A 16,124-nucleotide genomic window follows, 5' to 3' on the forward strand; every position below is an offset into this window, starting at 1 on the left:
ATTTTGTGCTATTTGTGGACTATTGTTTGTTGTCCTGTGACTAAAATAATTGTGTTTTTTGATGTGTCTTGTGCAGCAAAAATCTGTTTCCACATAAGCAAAATACAATCTACAAATGTCGAGGACTTTACTTTTATAGATAAAGAGTAGGGGGACACCTAGTGGGCGTTAGTGAAATTACACCCAAAACATTTTCCCTTAGAATCAATGTCAGATGTTGCTTTATTTTGGTGTATGGTTGTGATTATCGGCAAAGTATCTGCACAGGGAAAATACAGGAGGCCCCAAGCCTGAGTTTCAGACAACAACTAAAACATTATTGAATTTTTGCCCATGAAAACCCCATGTAAACTATAATCCACCTATCTGGATTGTAATACACATTTGTGATTAAGAATACACATGCAATCTGGTTTTTTATTCATATTTTGGTCTCACACTTATCAGACCGAGCATCTATCAGGGAAAAATCATCACTTGCTGCAACCTTGCTATATATAATTGCAATCGAAAGAAAAGAAAGAAAATGCCAAAGTAACCTACTTAAAACCCTTAAGTGCTTTTTGATTATATATGTGATTTGTGTGGGAACTATCGTGGTACATATGAGGGGTGGACGTAACAAAAATGAATTAATAAAATGGAGGTGATGATAATGCATGTGAATTAAAAAAAACAGAGCAGTAAAAATGCATGTGAATTGAAAACTTTAAAGTGTTTGAATTCATTTAAAGCTGATTTGATTAAAACGGTCATGAACGGAGCCATGTTTCATAATTTTCCCCGTCTTACATTCATCATTCATCATTCACAACATGAACAGGCTGAAACAGTGTTTCTCTTATAATCAGCTGGCAATCAAGTTCATCAAATCAACTGGCAATGTATCACTTTTTTTCAATTACTGTTTGTTACTTCCAGTCTTATTGAGGCCAAGTTCCTTAAATGGTGAATGGCATATTTGTGTTGTGAACGATGAATGATGAATGTAATACGGGGGGAAAGTATGAAACATGGCTCTGTTCTCAATATACCACGGCCGTTTGAATCAAATCACTTTTGATAATTTATCAAATTTTTTGTTCAGTTGCATTTTCATCTCCTCCATTATTACTAATGAATTTTGTTACTTCCTTGTTCATAGGTCAATTTAAATTACAAGTTAAACACTGACTTTAGTAAATTATTCATTAAGCAGGTATTATATGATTTAGCTAGTAAATAAAGCAGAGGTGTTACTGAATGTCCTCCACCTGGGTGTCAACACTGGAGGACACCACCTTCCCATCAACAATCTCCTCCACGATGGTCTTCACTCTCCTCTCGATGTGGGGTTTATGCTCTGCAGAGGTTGACAACAAACATAATGCATCATGTGTGCAATGAGCCAATAGTCAATGATATTGTTACAAGATCAGAAAAGTTGGTTTTGTTTTGGTGAATGATTGGGATTCTTACCTTCCACTTGCACTTCCACAACCTTGCTGATGACCACAGCCCTATGGAGAGAGGGAACATTATTTTAAAACACTAGTACAGTGCTCGTTTGGAACGGCCTGATTGCTTGGCCTGTGGTATTGCTGCTTGTAGCTTTCTCCAGAACCATTGTACCCCAAAAATTGTTACAGAAGGACCCCAATGCACCTAATATTCAACTCCAAAGTAAATAGCCTACTGCTAACTTACTGTGTACTTCTAATTCAGAGAAAAACATTGTACTACATTTACCTGACAGAGAACAATGCAGATTCAGATTTTACTAACAAAATATCACAATTAAAATGTGGAGTAATCACAGCCATATTGTAAAGGATAGACATGCCTTTTCATTGAGTTTCCTCTTAGCAAAATGCTCTGAGTGAATTGAAGCTGGGCTTTTAATGTGAAGGGTTGACACAAAAGAGCCAGCGCTTTTTTTCTCAAAATGTTTTCCTCAACCTTTATTGTTCGGCCATTTAGTTTAATTCACAGTTTATTAATTTCCAATATCCAATGCTGTCCAAACTGCTCCAAATTCCAAACCCTAAGTTCATTGGGTACCCAGAAAACCAAGTGTGAAGTAGATTGGATGAACGGTTTATGAGATATTTCAAAGACAGACAGACACACACACACATACAGAGATTTCCCCATTTATTAGAGATATAGTGTATTGCTTTAGCTATTGGCCTGCTACCTTCACTTTAAAGAAATGAAACACTCACTTTTTTTTGTTCATAGCTCTCCCCCTCCAGCAGCCTCCTGTACTCAGCGATCTCCAGTTCCAGCCTCATCTTGATGTCCAGCAGCAGGTTGTAGTCGGCTTGCTGCTGCTCCAGAGAGACTCTCAGCTGCTGCAGCTCTATCTCCAGCGTGTTGATGGTGAGCTGCCGCTGGCTGAGCTGCATGCTGTATCGACTGTTCACTTCTTCCTTATTCTGCTGCAAGCACTGAATCTGCAGGACAGACAGGAAAAACTATTAAAAAGAATTGCCCCGACAGGAAATGATAAAGTTATAGCTTCATGATGTACAGTATATCTGCACAATACTAAATTAAAGAATTGCCCAATCAAATACATGCAAGCGCACATTACTGGTATGAACCTCGTGATCCTTGTGTTGAAAGATAAAATAGTTACTACAGGACAACTTGAGATGTAAAATCCTGTCTGGATCCTGAGTCTTACAATCCATCATGCAGTGTTTTTAAACATGTGTTCTATTACTTCAACTGAACTTCCTGGATCATATTTCATTGTTGGTACCTTTTAAACAGCATGCCCCCACCAACACAGCCCCCTGCATTGCTGTAACACAGGACTGTTTTCAGTCTAAATCCTTACTAACCCAGACTGCTAAAGCCTTTTATTCACTTCAGATAAACTTTGGCATATAGTTTTGCATTGCACCCTGTTGATGAGTAACCTTGATTGGATTCAAGGTCCACCATTTCTTCGAGAACCAGAGCATCTGTGTCAACTACTATTCCAGTTGGTACAAACTAAAAAAAGGCTGTGGCATGGGTGCTCAAACTCAAGGCAATGCTGAAGCAAATGAGTAAAACGAGAAAGGAGTTGTTAGCAAAAAATAGCTACTCCCAAAGTGGTCGAATCAGACAAACAATGCATGCCTACAAAATGAACATGGAGAAAGGAACTCTTAACTGTTGAAGATCGAAAAGAGGCAGAGAAAGAAATTATCCGTTTCTGTCAAAACCAAACATTTCATGACGAAGTCTCAAGTTTGGAAAGGGGAAACCATAATCTAAAGAGAAGCAGCCCTCTGTGCAAGCTGGATCCAGTGCTTCAAGATGGGCTTTTAAGAGTTGGAGGCCGTCTCAGCAAATCTTCTATGCCAGCGGAAGTCATGCATCCAGTTATTATACCTAAGAATTCAAATATCACCACTCTGATACTTAGGAATATTCATGAAAGGATTGGACACTGTGGAAGAAATTATATGCTGTCCCAGCTTTAATTTTGCCACTACACACCCTATTACTAACATTAAATGTGCATTAGGAAAGGATCTTGGAAATCCCATTATGAACTGACATGTGACATTATGAATGACACACATGAATGACAGACACCGCCTACCAAGAGTCTGGGTCTGCCGAGGTTTCTTCCTAAAAGGGAGTTTTTCCTCGCCACTGTCGCAACAGCCACTGCTAATGCTTGCTCTTAAGGGAATTACTGTAATTGTTGGGATTTTGGAATTTATAGAGTGTGGTCTAGACCTACTCTATCTGTAAAGTGTCTCGAGATAACTCTGTTATAATTTGATACTATAAATAAAATTGAATTGAATTGAATTGAATGTACATATGGGCATGGGAGTGTTTTTTTTAAGACAGACTTGAAAAAATGTGAATCAACCTTACACTGTATTATAAGTACGATCAGTTAACACTGCACAGGGAAAGTGTGCTTTTGCATTCTGTCAGTCCATCTGTGGCCTACCTCTGTGAGGACGCTTTGCCGACTTATCTCCAAAGTCTGGAGGGTCCTCTTCAGCTCTGACAGCTGCGTGTAAAACGTCTTCACCTCTGTTGTACATGTTGTGATTTGAGTATTGAGAAGCTCCACCTAGTTTTACACACACACACACACATACACACATACACACACACACACACACACACACACACACATATATATATAATAAATATCATCACATTGCCATCTGTAAATCTTTCACATTTTCAGGCCCGTTGCCCTGCTCTCCCGTCTCACCTTAGATTGGAACCATTTCTCAAGCTCCTGCTTATTCTTCAGCACCACAGCTTCATACTGCTCCCTTATCTCCTGCAGGACCAATGTCAGATCAACAGACTTTGTGCTGTCCACCTCTACGTTAACCATGCCAGTCTGCTGGATTTTCAGCTGGCGCTTCTCCTGCAACATGAACACATTTTTATCTTATACAGGTTTGTGAGTCATGGATGCCAGCACACCAACAGATGGCCCCATTGTACTTAGAAACAGAGCAGACAGCGAACCATCCTGCTGTTTTTCTTTTTTCTTCTTCTTTTTAAACACTACAACAGGAGGCGTTTCTCTGAATGGTTCTCACTTCCTCGTGGCTGGTCTTCATGTAGACCAGCTCCTCTTTCAGACCTTCTAGCTGCACCTCCAGGTCACTGATGTTGAGAGTCAGGCTGTCTCGGACCCCTCGGAGACGTAACACGTCGGCCTCCACCATCATATGCATGTTCAGCTCCGTCTCATACCTACAGAAGGAAGTTAATTGAATGAGTGAAAGAAAAAAACCTCCACCTACATCTTCATTCATTCTCATTCTGTGCTGATCCAGTAGAGGACGTACATGTTATTCCAAGCCATATTTTTTTTCTTGTCTTGAAATTAGTTTTAAAATGTTTGCAAATTAAATTATTGTATACTGCATATGGATTTCATCATGATTCAAGGGAGGAGGGTAAACCTACTTTATTTTAAAGTCATCTGCAGCCAGTTGCGCATTGTCAAGCTGCAGGATGATACGTTGATTGTCTAAGCATTTCCTCATGATCTAAAAGGGGAGGGGGGGTGAAAAAATGTTGGCTTGTTTTATCAGACAGATTCATCAGTACATGTATATGCTATCTTTACAGTAGCAGACACCAAAAAATGACAGGGTATATTTCGGAAACATTATTTTCTACAGTGGATTTCTAAATTAGTTTGAAAGCTAGATAATGAAGTGTTTACGTGTCATATATGCTTTTGCTGTGTTTCTTGTATTATAGAACAGTTTTGTTAGTTATATATTTTTAAATGTGTCATGATGTGAGCGGTACCTGAGCTCGGAGTTCAGTGATGGTGGCGAAGTAGCTGGTGAAGTCACTGGAAACAGAAGGAGCTTTCTTCTCATAGAACTCTCGGATCTGCAGCTCCAGCTTCCTATTGGCTGACTCCAGTGAGCGCACCTGCAGACACAACCACAGTGTGACGCATCACGCAATGACAGATGACAAATGACAGATGACAGATGTGTCCATTCATAAAATGCCTTAGTACTGGCTCATTACTCCCGAGTGGCGCTTGGAAGCTAATTTCTTTTTTCATGGGCTGGCCAAATCTATTTCGAACCTAACTAAAACATTGTGCCATTTACATTTTTTTTCCGCCATGAACCATCCGATCTGTAATCAAATCTTTTTCTTTATTCTTATTTTGAAGTTATGTAAGTACAATTAACAAAACGTACTACTCAACAGTAGTATTGCAGAGTAGTAATGCAGATAGCTGCATTGTGTTTTAGTACTCACTGATGCATTCATATGTAAGAAGCATTTTAATGTTTTAGCTCTGTCAAGATGGAGCTTATTTCAGGGTTCTTTATTTTACAATGATTTTTACTCATTATATGGTTATGGGTTAGAATAATCTGTAACTCAATCAAAGTAACTCCCAAATAAAGAAAATAGAGTATAAAGTACAATATTTGCATCTAAAATAGTATAAAGTACTCATTTCACAGTGTTGTAAATAAGTACAGTCAGTACTTAAATACATGTACTTTCCATCACTGACAACCCAAATTTCTGGAAACCCCTGAATTTTTTACTAATCGTTAAACGATCAAATTAACTTACCAAAACAGTCTTGATCCAAATAAGTTAATACAACAAAGTCTTACTGTATATTTATTCAGATTTGAATATTCTAAAGTTTATCTGAAGCTAATCTGAGGGTAGAAAATTGTAATTCAAACTGCTGAAGCCTCATATTAATTTCAGATACACTGGAATATAATATGATAATAATATACACATACATATGTTTGCACAGAACGAGAGCTGTGGATTTTGTCCCCCATCACTTACATTGAAAGTGCATTAAGAAGGGATCTGTTAAAGGCCAGTGTGAACAGGAGGAATTATTACAACAATGAACTTGCTTTAGGACTTAAAGCTTACCCTTTGTGGGTATGCGTGAGTCCCCTGCACATGCAGGAAAGTATTGAATGTGTGTGTGTGTGTTAGGTCAGATTATATAGTGTGTTATATGTGTTCATCAGGCATCTAATTATGAGGAGCAAATTGAGTTTTGATTTAATGCAGATAGAATTTTTTTTTTATAATGGTCTAATAAAAAGTCAAAGGAATGTGCAGCAATGTGAAGTTATCATCATCATCATCATCATCATGGCTTACCTTGTCCAGGTAGGATGACAGGCGGTCGTTGAGGTTCTGCATGGTCACCTTCTCGTTGTTGATCACTGCAGACTCGCTGTACGGGGTCAGCGACCCGGAGGAGGAGAAGGCTGACTGGGAGATGCGGGTCCCGTAACCTCCCGCGCCCCCGTACACGCTGGGCGCGCGCCTCTGCAAGGACCCGGTGGAGATGAGGGTCTGGCCGCCTCCGACCAGCTGCACCCCCCTGCTCAGGCTGATAGCGCTGCCACTGGAGATGCTGCTGGAGCTGTAGCTGCTCTGACGTCTGACAGAGACCGACATGGTGAGATATGGAGCTGAGCTGACGTGAAGGTGATGAGCAGAGCTGGAGAGTCTCCGAGGAGTGCTTCTGCCTGTGACAAGTGGCCATTTTTATAGGACTGACAAGGCGAGACAGCCTGGCCCCATGCCACAGCAAGGTGTGGTATGTCAATAAGTAATTATGTTTGTTATTTTACTAACCTGTTTATTCAGTGGCATTAGTGACGCTCTGTTGAAGACAGGTTGAACATCTAGTTTGGCAGCCAGGATGGGTATCTGACATCCAGACAGGCATGAAGATAATTGTTTTTCCTTTCAATGTCTGTTATACTGAGGCTGTGAGGCAGAACGTCTGCTCAGGCATTTTATTACATTACATGTCATTTAGCTGACGCTTTTTATCCAAAGCGACTTACAGTTGTTACATATCACAGGTCACACACCTCTGGAGCAACTAGGGGTTAAGTGTCTTGCTTAGGGACACATTGGTTGATGTATCACAGTGGAAATCTAACCCTGGTCTGCCACACCAAAGGCAAGTGACATATCCACTGCGCCATCACCACTCTTTTCTCATTTCTAATCACACACAGTGTAATAACAATAATAATAATACATTTTATTTGGCGGACGCATTTCTAGATACATAAGGACATCTTACATGTTCAAGAGGGCATACAAGGAAAAAATACAATACCATACTTTTAGCTTCAACAAAATAGACAGCATCTGAAAAGTGTTAAGAAACGTCAGAAAAGCAGTAAAAAAAAAGTGTAGACAGCCTCTACTGAGATAATTTCTTTAAAGTGACACTATGCCATTTGATAGCAGACACATTTTTCCTTTTACAAATAAAAAGTTTAATTCATAAGCAATACAACAAAACATTTCTTGATTCACTACATTCAGGGGTTTCATGTTTACGGCCTTACTTAATCTGGTGTGATCAGAAGCTTGGTGGTTAATGTTAGCAATTCATTTCCGTGCAACTGACATTACTGAGCCAATTATCTGGCTATTGCTGTGTCTCAATTCACGCACTTCTGTTTTTTAACTTGCTATTTTGAGTGCATAGTACGTTCAAACTGACGAAGTGTAGCAAAATGCATAGCAACTATGAGTACCAGGATGCTGCGCTCAACAGTCAAAAAGTGGTGTGTGAGGGCACCTAGGTAGCTCACTTGGTAGAGCGTGTGCCCCATGTACAGAGGCTCGGTCCTTGCAGCAGCGGTCGTGAGTTCAATTCCAACCCTTTGCTGCATGTCATTCCCCCTCTCTCTCCCCTTTCAGTCTAAGCTGTCCTGTCAAATAAAGGCCTAAAAATGCCACACAAAAAAAGTAAATAAAAAAAAAATGGTGTGTGGAACGCTCGCTAATATAATACATCCATGGAACGCTGAGGCCAGAGAAGAGGCTCCTACTTTGATCTGTTGCTGTTCTTTGCTTATGCTGTTATCAGTTATTATCAATGTTTGTGCAGACAGGTGATGGTTGGTGATGTTTTTCATAATATCGTTTGAAATCATACTTTCACACATTTTGGTTTTATTATCACCAAACTTGCTGTGTGTGGTTGTTAAATAAAGTGTCTTGTGTTTATGCTCAAGTGGGCTCAGTGTTATGTTAATAACAATATTATGGTGTTTTCTGGCTCAAAGAGGGAAAACTGTATGTCTCGAAAGAAACTAATGCATTTTGTGATGTAGATTACCTAGATATTACACTTTTTTTAAATGAGACTCTCTATAAATCGAGGGGATGGGGGGCCTACAAAACCTCTCAGCCCCGGGGCCTAACATTAGGTTAAGGCGGCCCTGCCTAGAATTAATGGAATTACTGCTACAAATGTAAGGATGACATTAGTCCAGGGCACTTTACAAAAAACAACAACATTGAGTCTACACAATTTACACCAACAACCTATTTTTGATTCAAAACTGCGATTTTGGCTGAAAGGTGACAATTGTGCCACCCTTGCATGAACAACTTCTTATTTTCTTTGGTATTTTTGCCATATAAAGATATGTAATGATGCTTGCTGGGTAATAGTCTACTGTATGTGTGTTGACGTTGTCTAATGTCACATCTCTATTTGATCATGTGACTACACGATGGTAGCTAGTAATCCCTATGTTCCCACAGCCCTATGTTCCCATATCCCTATGTTCCCACAGCCCTATGTTTGCACATTTCTAAGATTTCTTCCAAAATTAGGCCCTATGTTCCCACATTTCCTTTTTCATAAATTTGTATTCAATTTTATCCCCCTTTCTCCCAATTTGGTAGCCAATTACACCCAACCTATTATCCAGTAGCAATGGACTACAGATGGAATGTAGCTTTTAGCTAAATCTGGTGCGCCCATATCTCTGTTTATTGCAAACATTTAATGTAAGTGCACATTGTCCTTTTAAATAAACAAACTAAACTAAGTAGCACAGAGGCTTTGCATTGACTAGCTTCTTGTCAGATCAGTTGAATGAAGCGCACCAAACCCAACCCTAACTCCTTTGAAAATGTCCTAGAAATGTGGGAACATAGTGCTGACCCGAAACCATCACAAAATGGTTCTTTTTAATTGCTTTCTGGTTCGTTTTAAACATTGAAGATATTCATATACTTTCCAAAGAAGCAAATGGTGTAGACAAACCAGTTAGTAGTTATATCATTAAGGGGAAATTACTTTCTAAGCATTCATAGGAACTCAACGCCCAAAAACAAAACACACACACAAACACACACACACACACACGCACGCACGTACACACACAAAAAAAAATCACAGTCACACCTTTTTCTTATCTAACATTTGGCAGAATAAACTTTCCTGAAGTGATTGACACAAGAATAATTAATCATTTACTGTAAGGATGAAATTCTCACCTGTTTGTTCAGTGGAAAATTTGTATTACAGATGCAATTGTAGATCTTTGCAGATTGGGTTGCACCCTCAACCCTTCCTCTCTCAATGAGAGACCATGATTCACAACATGGTCAACAATTTCAAATCAGCCGTGTTTGAAATGCAACAGCTGAAATCCATTCTGTTTTGAATTTCAATCAGGAGAGACTTTGTTGCAGATATACAAAGACTTATTGTATGAATGCATGATATGACATGTACGGTCTTTGGAGATTAGACTCCATCATTATGAAATTATATATATTTAGGGGGTTATATAGCCAGAAGCTGATCCCCCGATGGAGTCTAGACACTGATGGTGGTGTGAGGAACCCGAAGACCGAACCGAGGAGCCAACGCAGTCTTGCCGGAGGTGGAACCCGGAGCCGTGCATGACGAAGACTAGAGGAGCAAGGGGAGGAGGAGGGTTGTGCTCTTAGCCTGAAATGACAACTGAGCAGCAGAGAGAGACCGGTTTAAAACAAGGATGTCATGATTGTGATTGGCTTATGAAATTCAAGGCAGCTTCTGATTGGTTAAAATAAAAGTGAACGCCTCTAACAGCTGTTCAGTTTAGAAGAGAGAGAAATGGGAATGCTGTAAGTTTAGAAGTCTTCCTGCAAGAATTTACGCTGAGCTCCATGTGTGTGGTTACAGTTTCTTCCAAATTGCTGACACACAATTTTGCAAACTAGGCTGGTTTTATCAAAATACTTAACACAATTCACAAAACCACACACCCAAACTGCAAAATACTAGCCTGGTTGACACCAGACCCTTCTCAGCAGAGCAACTCTCAAATTTGCAGGAAGTTCGTCAGGGTTTTCCCAGGCTAGAAAAATACCTCATATATCCTGCAAAATGAAGCACTGCAACTAAAACTACATATAGCATTATCAAAATCAAACTTTTGCACCAAATGGCACACACTTCATTCATATTACCAGATTTTTCTCTAACCAACTACACACTGTTTGGCATAATGAAAAGCACAACTCATCTTTAGTGTGCTTTGCCATAATACTAAAATTGTTCACATTATAACATTCTTCAGATTGTTCACATGCACAGAAATATTTGCAGATACACACACATGCTGTTGAAACATTATTTTTCACCAAACAAGTCAGTGCAACATATGCACAGCAGATATAATTACAATGGACTGAAAAAAAAATATGATCACAAAAAAACAGTAAACTGAAAAAGAAAATTGCAGAAAGAAGTTGGGCTGCACTCTCTGTCCAGCCTCTCGCATTGTCAGCCCATGGTTGATGACATGATCAACTAAGGTTGCTCTGATTTCATTTGAAAGTTGTTGTCTTCTTTGGCCATGAACTCCTCCACCAGCTCTACCCCTATCTCTCACTCTTCCTCCCCCTCTCATTCTCATCCTCCCTCTTCCTCTCTCTGCAACATCTTCCATTGTTATTGTAAAAAAAAAAAAAAGTGCTCACCTGTGGTCTTTTCATAGTGCTTACTTCCTGATTGAAGTTGTAACAATTAACCATTGACGTGTTTGGCCAGATGGCACATGTATTGGCCAATTAGCTCATGTAGTGTCATTTTGAATGGCAGTGTTTTGAAATGGCAAATATGTGACTTTATGTCAGATTGTGTCTTATGCAGAGAACCGTGTTCAGTGCATTTAAAACGTGCCATTTTGAATTGCAAAATGTGTGTAAAGCAGAAAATGTGTTTAGACTTTTGGAGACTTGAGAAGAGGTTTTGCTCTCTGTGTGTCAGTTTAAATAATTGTGCTACGCGTGTCATTTTAATGTGTTAGCAATTTTAAAAAACGGTAACAGTTTTGACAGCAGTTTGTTAGCATTTGAACAAAGTGCTGGAAATCCACTGTGTTGTGCATGTTGTGGTTAAAGCCATTGGATAAGTGTGTAGACTTTTGAAAACTGTGTTCAACCAAGAAAAACAAGTGTGGTCCACATGAACTGCTGCTGTGCAGACTGTGTGAAGAGTTTTGCACGTGGCTCCAGTTGTGCCCACTGTCGTTTAGCAATCGAATTCTTTTTAATTGCTTTCTGATTAATTTTGAACATTGAAGAAAATGATATACTTTCCAAAGAAGCAAATGGTGTAGACAAAGCAGTTAGTAGTTATATCATTAAAGGGAAATTACTTTCTAAGCATTCCTAAGAACTCAACGCCCAAAAACAACACACACACACAAACACACACACACACACGCACACAAAAATCACAGTCACACCTTTTTTTTTTTCTTATCTAACATTTGGCAGAATAAAATTTCCTGAAGTGATTGACACAAGAATCTAAAAAAAAGATCTAAATTTGCTTTGGACCGCACCCGTCAGAGGAAAATGACAGTTAGCGCTTTGCACGCCACTATTTTGTGACTTTCACTCACATCCAAATTTAACTTTACTTTGAAACATCACTCTTTTACAGATACTAGCTCAAATTTGTATTTAGTATCATAATCCAAGAGTTTGTTATTCTTGGTTTCATGTGAAGCATAGATGAATTCAAAATAATTCAGCAACTCGTTATCACAGTATTCGGGTTATTATCAATAGTTCATTTTGTACAAGCAACAATGTTTTCATCCCAATCTCAGAAAATGGCATATATTCAACCTATTTCACTTCTTTTTTACAGCAGTGAATATTTTTATTGAGTACTTTATTGTGGATTACAGTTTTTGGTAACACTTTACTTGAAGGTATCTACATAAGAGTGACATGACAGTGTCATGAACACATGCCACTGTCATGACACAGTCATGACACATGAACCCTAACCATAACTTTTCATGACAAACACCGAATGACACTTACTAAACGTTTATGGCTTGTTTATAATGTTTATGACACGTTCCTGACAGTGTCATGTCACTCTTATGTAGATACCTTCAAGTAAAGTCTAACCCAATGGTTTTCAAATGCTAAACAACAGTGGTCACAGCTGAAGCCACAAGTGCAAAACTCTAACCACAATCTGCATTACCAACAGTCAAGAAGAATCGGGATGATTTAAAAATATTTGTCAAACCTTTCTTTTTTTAAATATTGCTGTTACTGTGTACTTTTATGGGACACGATTACGACCCCCAAAAAATGAAAGTTAGACCAGAGAGATAAGCAGCTACAGAAACACTTAACCATGAATGTATTCACACTGTAAGTAAAAGGCCCATCATAACCTTCACCAGCCCTACAAGTGCTGCAGCTTAAAATTCCAAGAATTCTCTTAGAGGAGCATCTGCAACAATAAACAAAAAGCTGCAGAGCGTCTGCTGCCACCTGGCCTGATAACGTGGGTGTGTACTCGTTTGGACCTGACCAGGGTGACAGGTCGAAGTAACAAGCTGTCTATACTATGTGTTGTCTGGGCGGTTTATCAGATCTTGTGATGGGTGTGTATCAGATTTCAGCGATGGGTGTGTGTGTGTGTGTGTGTCTCGGCATCAGTGTATTAAGAGCATAAATGTCAAATGTGGTGTGCGAGAACTTTATCAGATTTCAGTGATGGGTGTGTGTCAGTGTATTAAGAGCATAAATGTCAAATGTAAGACTTTCCATTTCAGGGTTATTGGAAATAATCTTTAAACGTCCAGGGATGTAGCATTTCGGAAGGTACAGAGTCTGGTGTGGGGAATGGAGAGCAGGCCAGCAGGTTTCAGGGTGGGGTGTATGGATGGAGGAGGTCGGAGAGGTACTGTGGGGCTAGGGCATGGAGGGATTTGTAAGTGAGAAGGAGGATTTTATTTTTGATGCAGGACTTAAAGTGCTCATATTATGCTTTTTGGCTTTTCCCTTTCCTATATTGTGTTATATATCTTTTTGTGCACGTTACAGGTTTACAAAGTGAAAAAGCCCAAAGTCCACCCCAAAGGGACTTACCATCTTCCAGAGAAAACACTGTTCACAAACTGCTCCAAACAGCTCTATTGTAGTCCAGCCTTTACTTCCGTGACAAACGTGCGTCACTTTGTAACACACGATATAATGCTCGCCTAGCTGCTAGCATGGCACGCCCTCATACTCTGCAACTGACTAGCTAGCAGTACTTATTGCGCATGTGCGACTTCCAACAAAGATGGTACAGAAGTGGGATGTCTCACTCTGTAGCTAAAACAGAGAGGTCAACACACAGGGTGAAAAGAGGATCTGCAGCAATGTGCAGTACAACAAATATATGGTGTAAACCACATAACCACATAAACATATTCTGGTACAACCTCTAAATACAATTATGAACCTAAAAATGAGCATAATATGAGCACTTTAATTGTGAGCCAGTGAAGGGGGATAAGGGTTGGGGTGATGTGCTGCCAGGTCTTGGTGTGGGTGAGGACCCTGGCGGCAGAGTTTTGGACATACTGGAGCCTGTCTAGGGTTTTGCTGGGGACCCCAGACCGGACTCCATTGCAGTAGTCCAAATGGGAGGTTATGAAAGCATGAATGAGGGTTTCTGCCATGGAGTCAGATAGTGATGGCCGGAGTCTGGAGATGTTTTTGAGATGAAAAAAGGCTAATTTGGTGATGGATTTGATGCGAGAGGGTGGAGTCCAGGATTACACCAAGGTTGCGGACCTCAGAGGATGGGCAGATGGCGCACCCATCAACATCCAGGATGAGATCTCCAACCTTCTGGTACAACGCCTTGGAGGCCACAACCAAGAGCTCAGTTTGATAATAATGACTCAAATGTCACAAAAATTTCAACAACCAATAGAATCATGTTTCTGCGGGGTTTAATTTACTGTAAAGCTGCTCAGATTTACCCATTAGTCAAATGATCTGTGACTTCTCAGCTTCCCATTGTGTTGCTGTCATTTCTACTCATGAATCAAAGTGGGTAGTGGCGTAGGTCATATGTAATCACTCTGTAGAGTAAATCCAGTTGATAGGTGATGCTTTCGCAGCCTGTGAGAAAATATTTGTGTTTCTGTTTTTCTAGGCATTATACATCACATGTTGTCAGTGGCAACTGGATACACAACAACTGGGCCACTTGTAGAAAATCTATACAGTATGTAAACAGCGTTAATGTCAACCACGTTCTCTGTGGTATTTTTACTAAAAGGGTAGAGTGTACGTCATCTGGAAAGTTCAGGCCAATCATTAAATTATACACACTTCGCCTTTTTTTCAAATGAGATAGATGTATTATTTAGCTCTACCTAAAACGGAAAATGAAAAACTGTTGTCTACAGCCCATACACGGTTGAAATTACACACAAATGCTACGTGGAAATGGGAAATAATTTTGTCTGTCTTGTTCCAACATGTGTTAATCATTAGAATAATAGTAACTGTTTAGAGTGGAGATATCTGATTCGAGGAAGCCAGTTAAGAACACCAGAAAATCACGTTCTTTTTTTAGTGGCTACACAGTTACATCAAATCCTCTGTATTGGCCAAAAAAGGCTCTAAAGGAGTATTGGATTCCTTATGTAAACACATAGACTCGTTTTATTGTTATTGCAGTGCAAAAGAAGGCCTTTGCAGGTAAGCGAAAAGCATAATAATGGATTTGTGGGTATAGTGGTCCATCGCTTCCTTTACGCACATCCTGCCAATGCATCTGTCTACCAATCAATCAGTGAACACTGTTATCTGTCCCTGATTTGAGGCTATATCGCTCACACCAAAGTTGTGGTATAAAAAGAGCCGATCTGCTCATTGTGCACCAGAAGCATCACACTTGTTCACAGGTAACAAGTAATTTTTTTTTTCATTCAATTCATTTTTATTTATATTTTGTCACTTTGTCACTAACTTCTATTTTTCTTCTTGTAGGCAGACATGTCAGGGAAAGTTATTGTGGTGTTTGCACTGTTGGTTGCACTGCTAGTATCCTCTGCAGCTGGAGAGGCGGAAGAGACTCGTCTACTACAGCAGCTTCTAGCCAAGAGGGAGAAAGTGAGAGGCTCAGCTGACAGACAGAAGCCGGCGCCTCAGGCTTCCCCTGCACGGATGGAGAGACGGGCACACCTGTCGGAGGATGAACGGGAGATTATGACAAAGCAAATAATGCAAGCAATTTCAGGTATGCTGTGAGTTGGGGTGTGAAAGTTCTGCTCTGATTGATTTGTTTTGCTTGTGTCATTACACCATTTGAGTGATTGCATGATTAAATGAGTTGAGAGAGATCTAAGGATATGCTCACATCCGTGTACTGCACCCTTGTGTGTGGTTCATGTAGGAATGGTTTGTTCACAGAGATGATGAACTCTGAGTGCATGTCGGATCGGGACTACCAGGGCTGGGTGGACTTCGGACGCCGGGACGCAGAATGAGACACACAACAATGACAA

The 16,124-nt window shown here is 39.9% G+C and overlaps 2 protein-coding genes across 2 annotated transcripts; one reads left to right on the forward strand and one right to left on the reverse strand.

Annotated features, from left to right (window-relative positions):
• Nucleotides 1-403: 403 nt before the first annotated feature.
• On the reverse strand, nucleotides 404-6,990 carry LOC114568891 (keratin, type I cytoskeletal 19). Its single transcript, XM_028598532.1, has 9 exons — nucleotides 6,640-6,990; nucleotides 5,281-5,409; nucleotides 4,930-5,012; nucleotides 4,557-4,713; nucleotides 4,217-4,378; nucleotides 3,944-4,069; nucleotides 2,206-2,435; nucleotides 1,459-1,499; nucleotides 404-1,342 (listed from the first exon to the last, which is right to left on the reverse strand). The coding sequence occupies exons 1-9, from the start codon at nucleotides 6,940-6,942 to the stop codon at nucleotides 1,236-1,238; spliced, it is 1,338 nt and encodes a 445-aa protein (XP_028454333.1). The 5' UTR covers nucleotides 6,943-6,990; the 3' UTR covers nucleotides 404-1,235.
• Nucleotides 6,991-15,612: 8,622 nt separating this feature from the next.
• On the forward strand, nucleotides 15,613-16,106 carry LOC114561964 (gastrin/cholecystokinin-like peptide). Its single transcript, XM_028588145.1, has 2 exons — nucleotides 15,613-15,856; nucleotides 16,030-16,106. Exons 1-2 carry the CDS (start codon nucleotides 15,613-15,615, stop codon nucleotides 16,104-16,106), a joined length of 321 nt encoding a protein of 106 aa, XP_028443946.1.
• The last annotated feature ends 18 nt before the right edge of the window (nucleotides 16,107-16,124 follow it).

Source organism: Perca flavescens, chromosome 2 (genome assembly GCF_004354835.1).
Source record: "Perca flavescens isolate YP-PL-M2 chromosome 2, PFLA_1.0, whole genome shotgun sequence".
Lineage (NCBI taxonomy): Eukaryota > Metazoa > Chordata > Actinopteri > Perciformes > Percidae > Perca > Perca flavescens.

Bases quoted from the DNA above. Each gene is read 5' to 3' on its own strand.
- LOC114568891 (XM_028598532.1), bottom strand. From the start codon at position 6,942: ATGTCGGTCTCTGTCAGACGTCAGAGCAGCTACAGCTCCAGCAGCATC. The intron at 5,013-5,280 runs GTACCGCTCACA...CTCCCCTTTTAG, and splicing joins TCACTGAACTCCGAGCTCAG to ATCATGAGGAAATGCTTAGA. The intron at 2,436-3,943 runs GTAGGCCACAGA...TCTGTCCTGCAG, and splicing joins GGCAAAGCGTCCTCACAGAG to ATTCAGTGCTTGCAGCAGAA.
- LOC114561964 (XM_028588145.1), top strand. From the start codon at position 15,613: ATGTCAGGGAAAGTTATTGTGGTGTTTGCACTGTTGGTTGCACTGCTA. The intron at 15,857-16,029 runs GTATGCTGTGAG...GTTTGTTCACAG, and splicing joins AATAATGCAAGCAATTTCAG to AGATGATGAACTCTGAGTGC.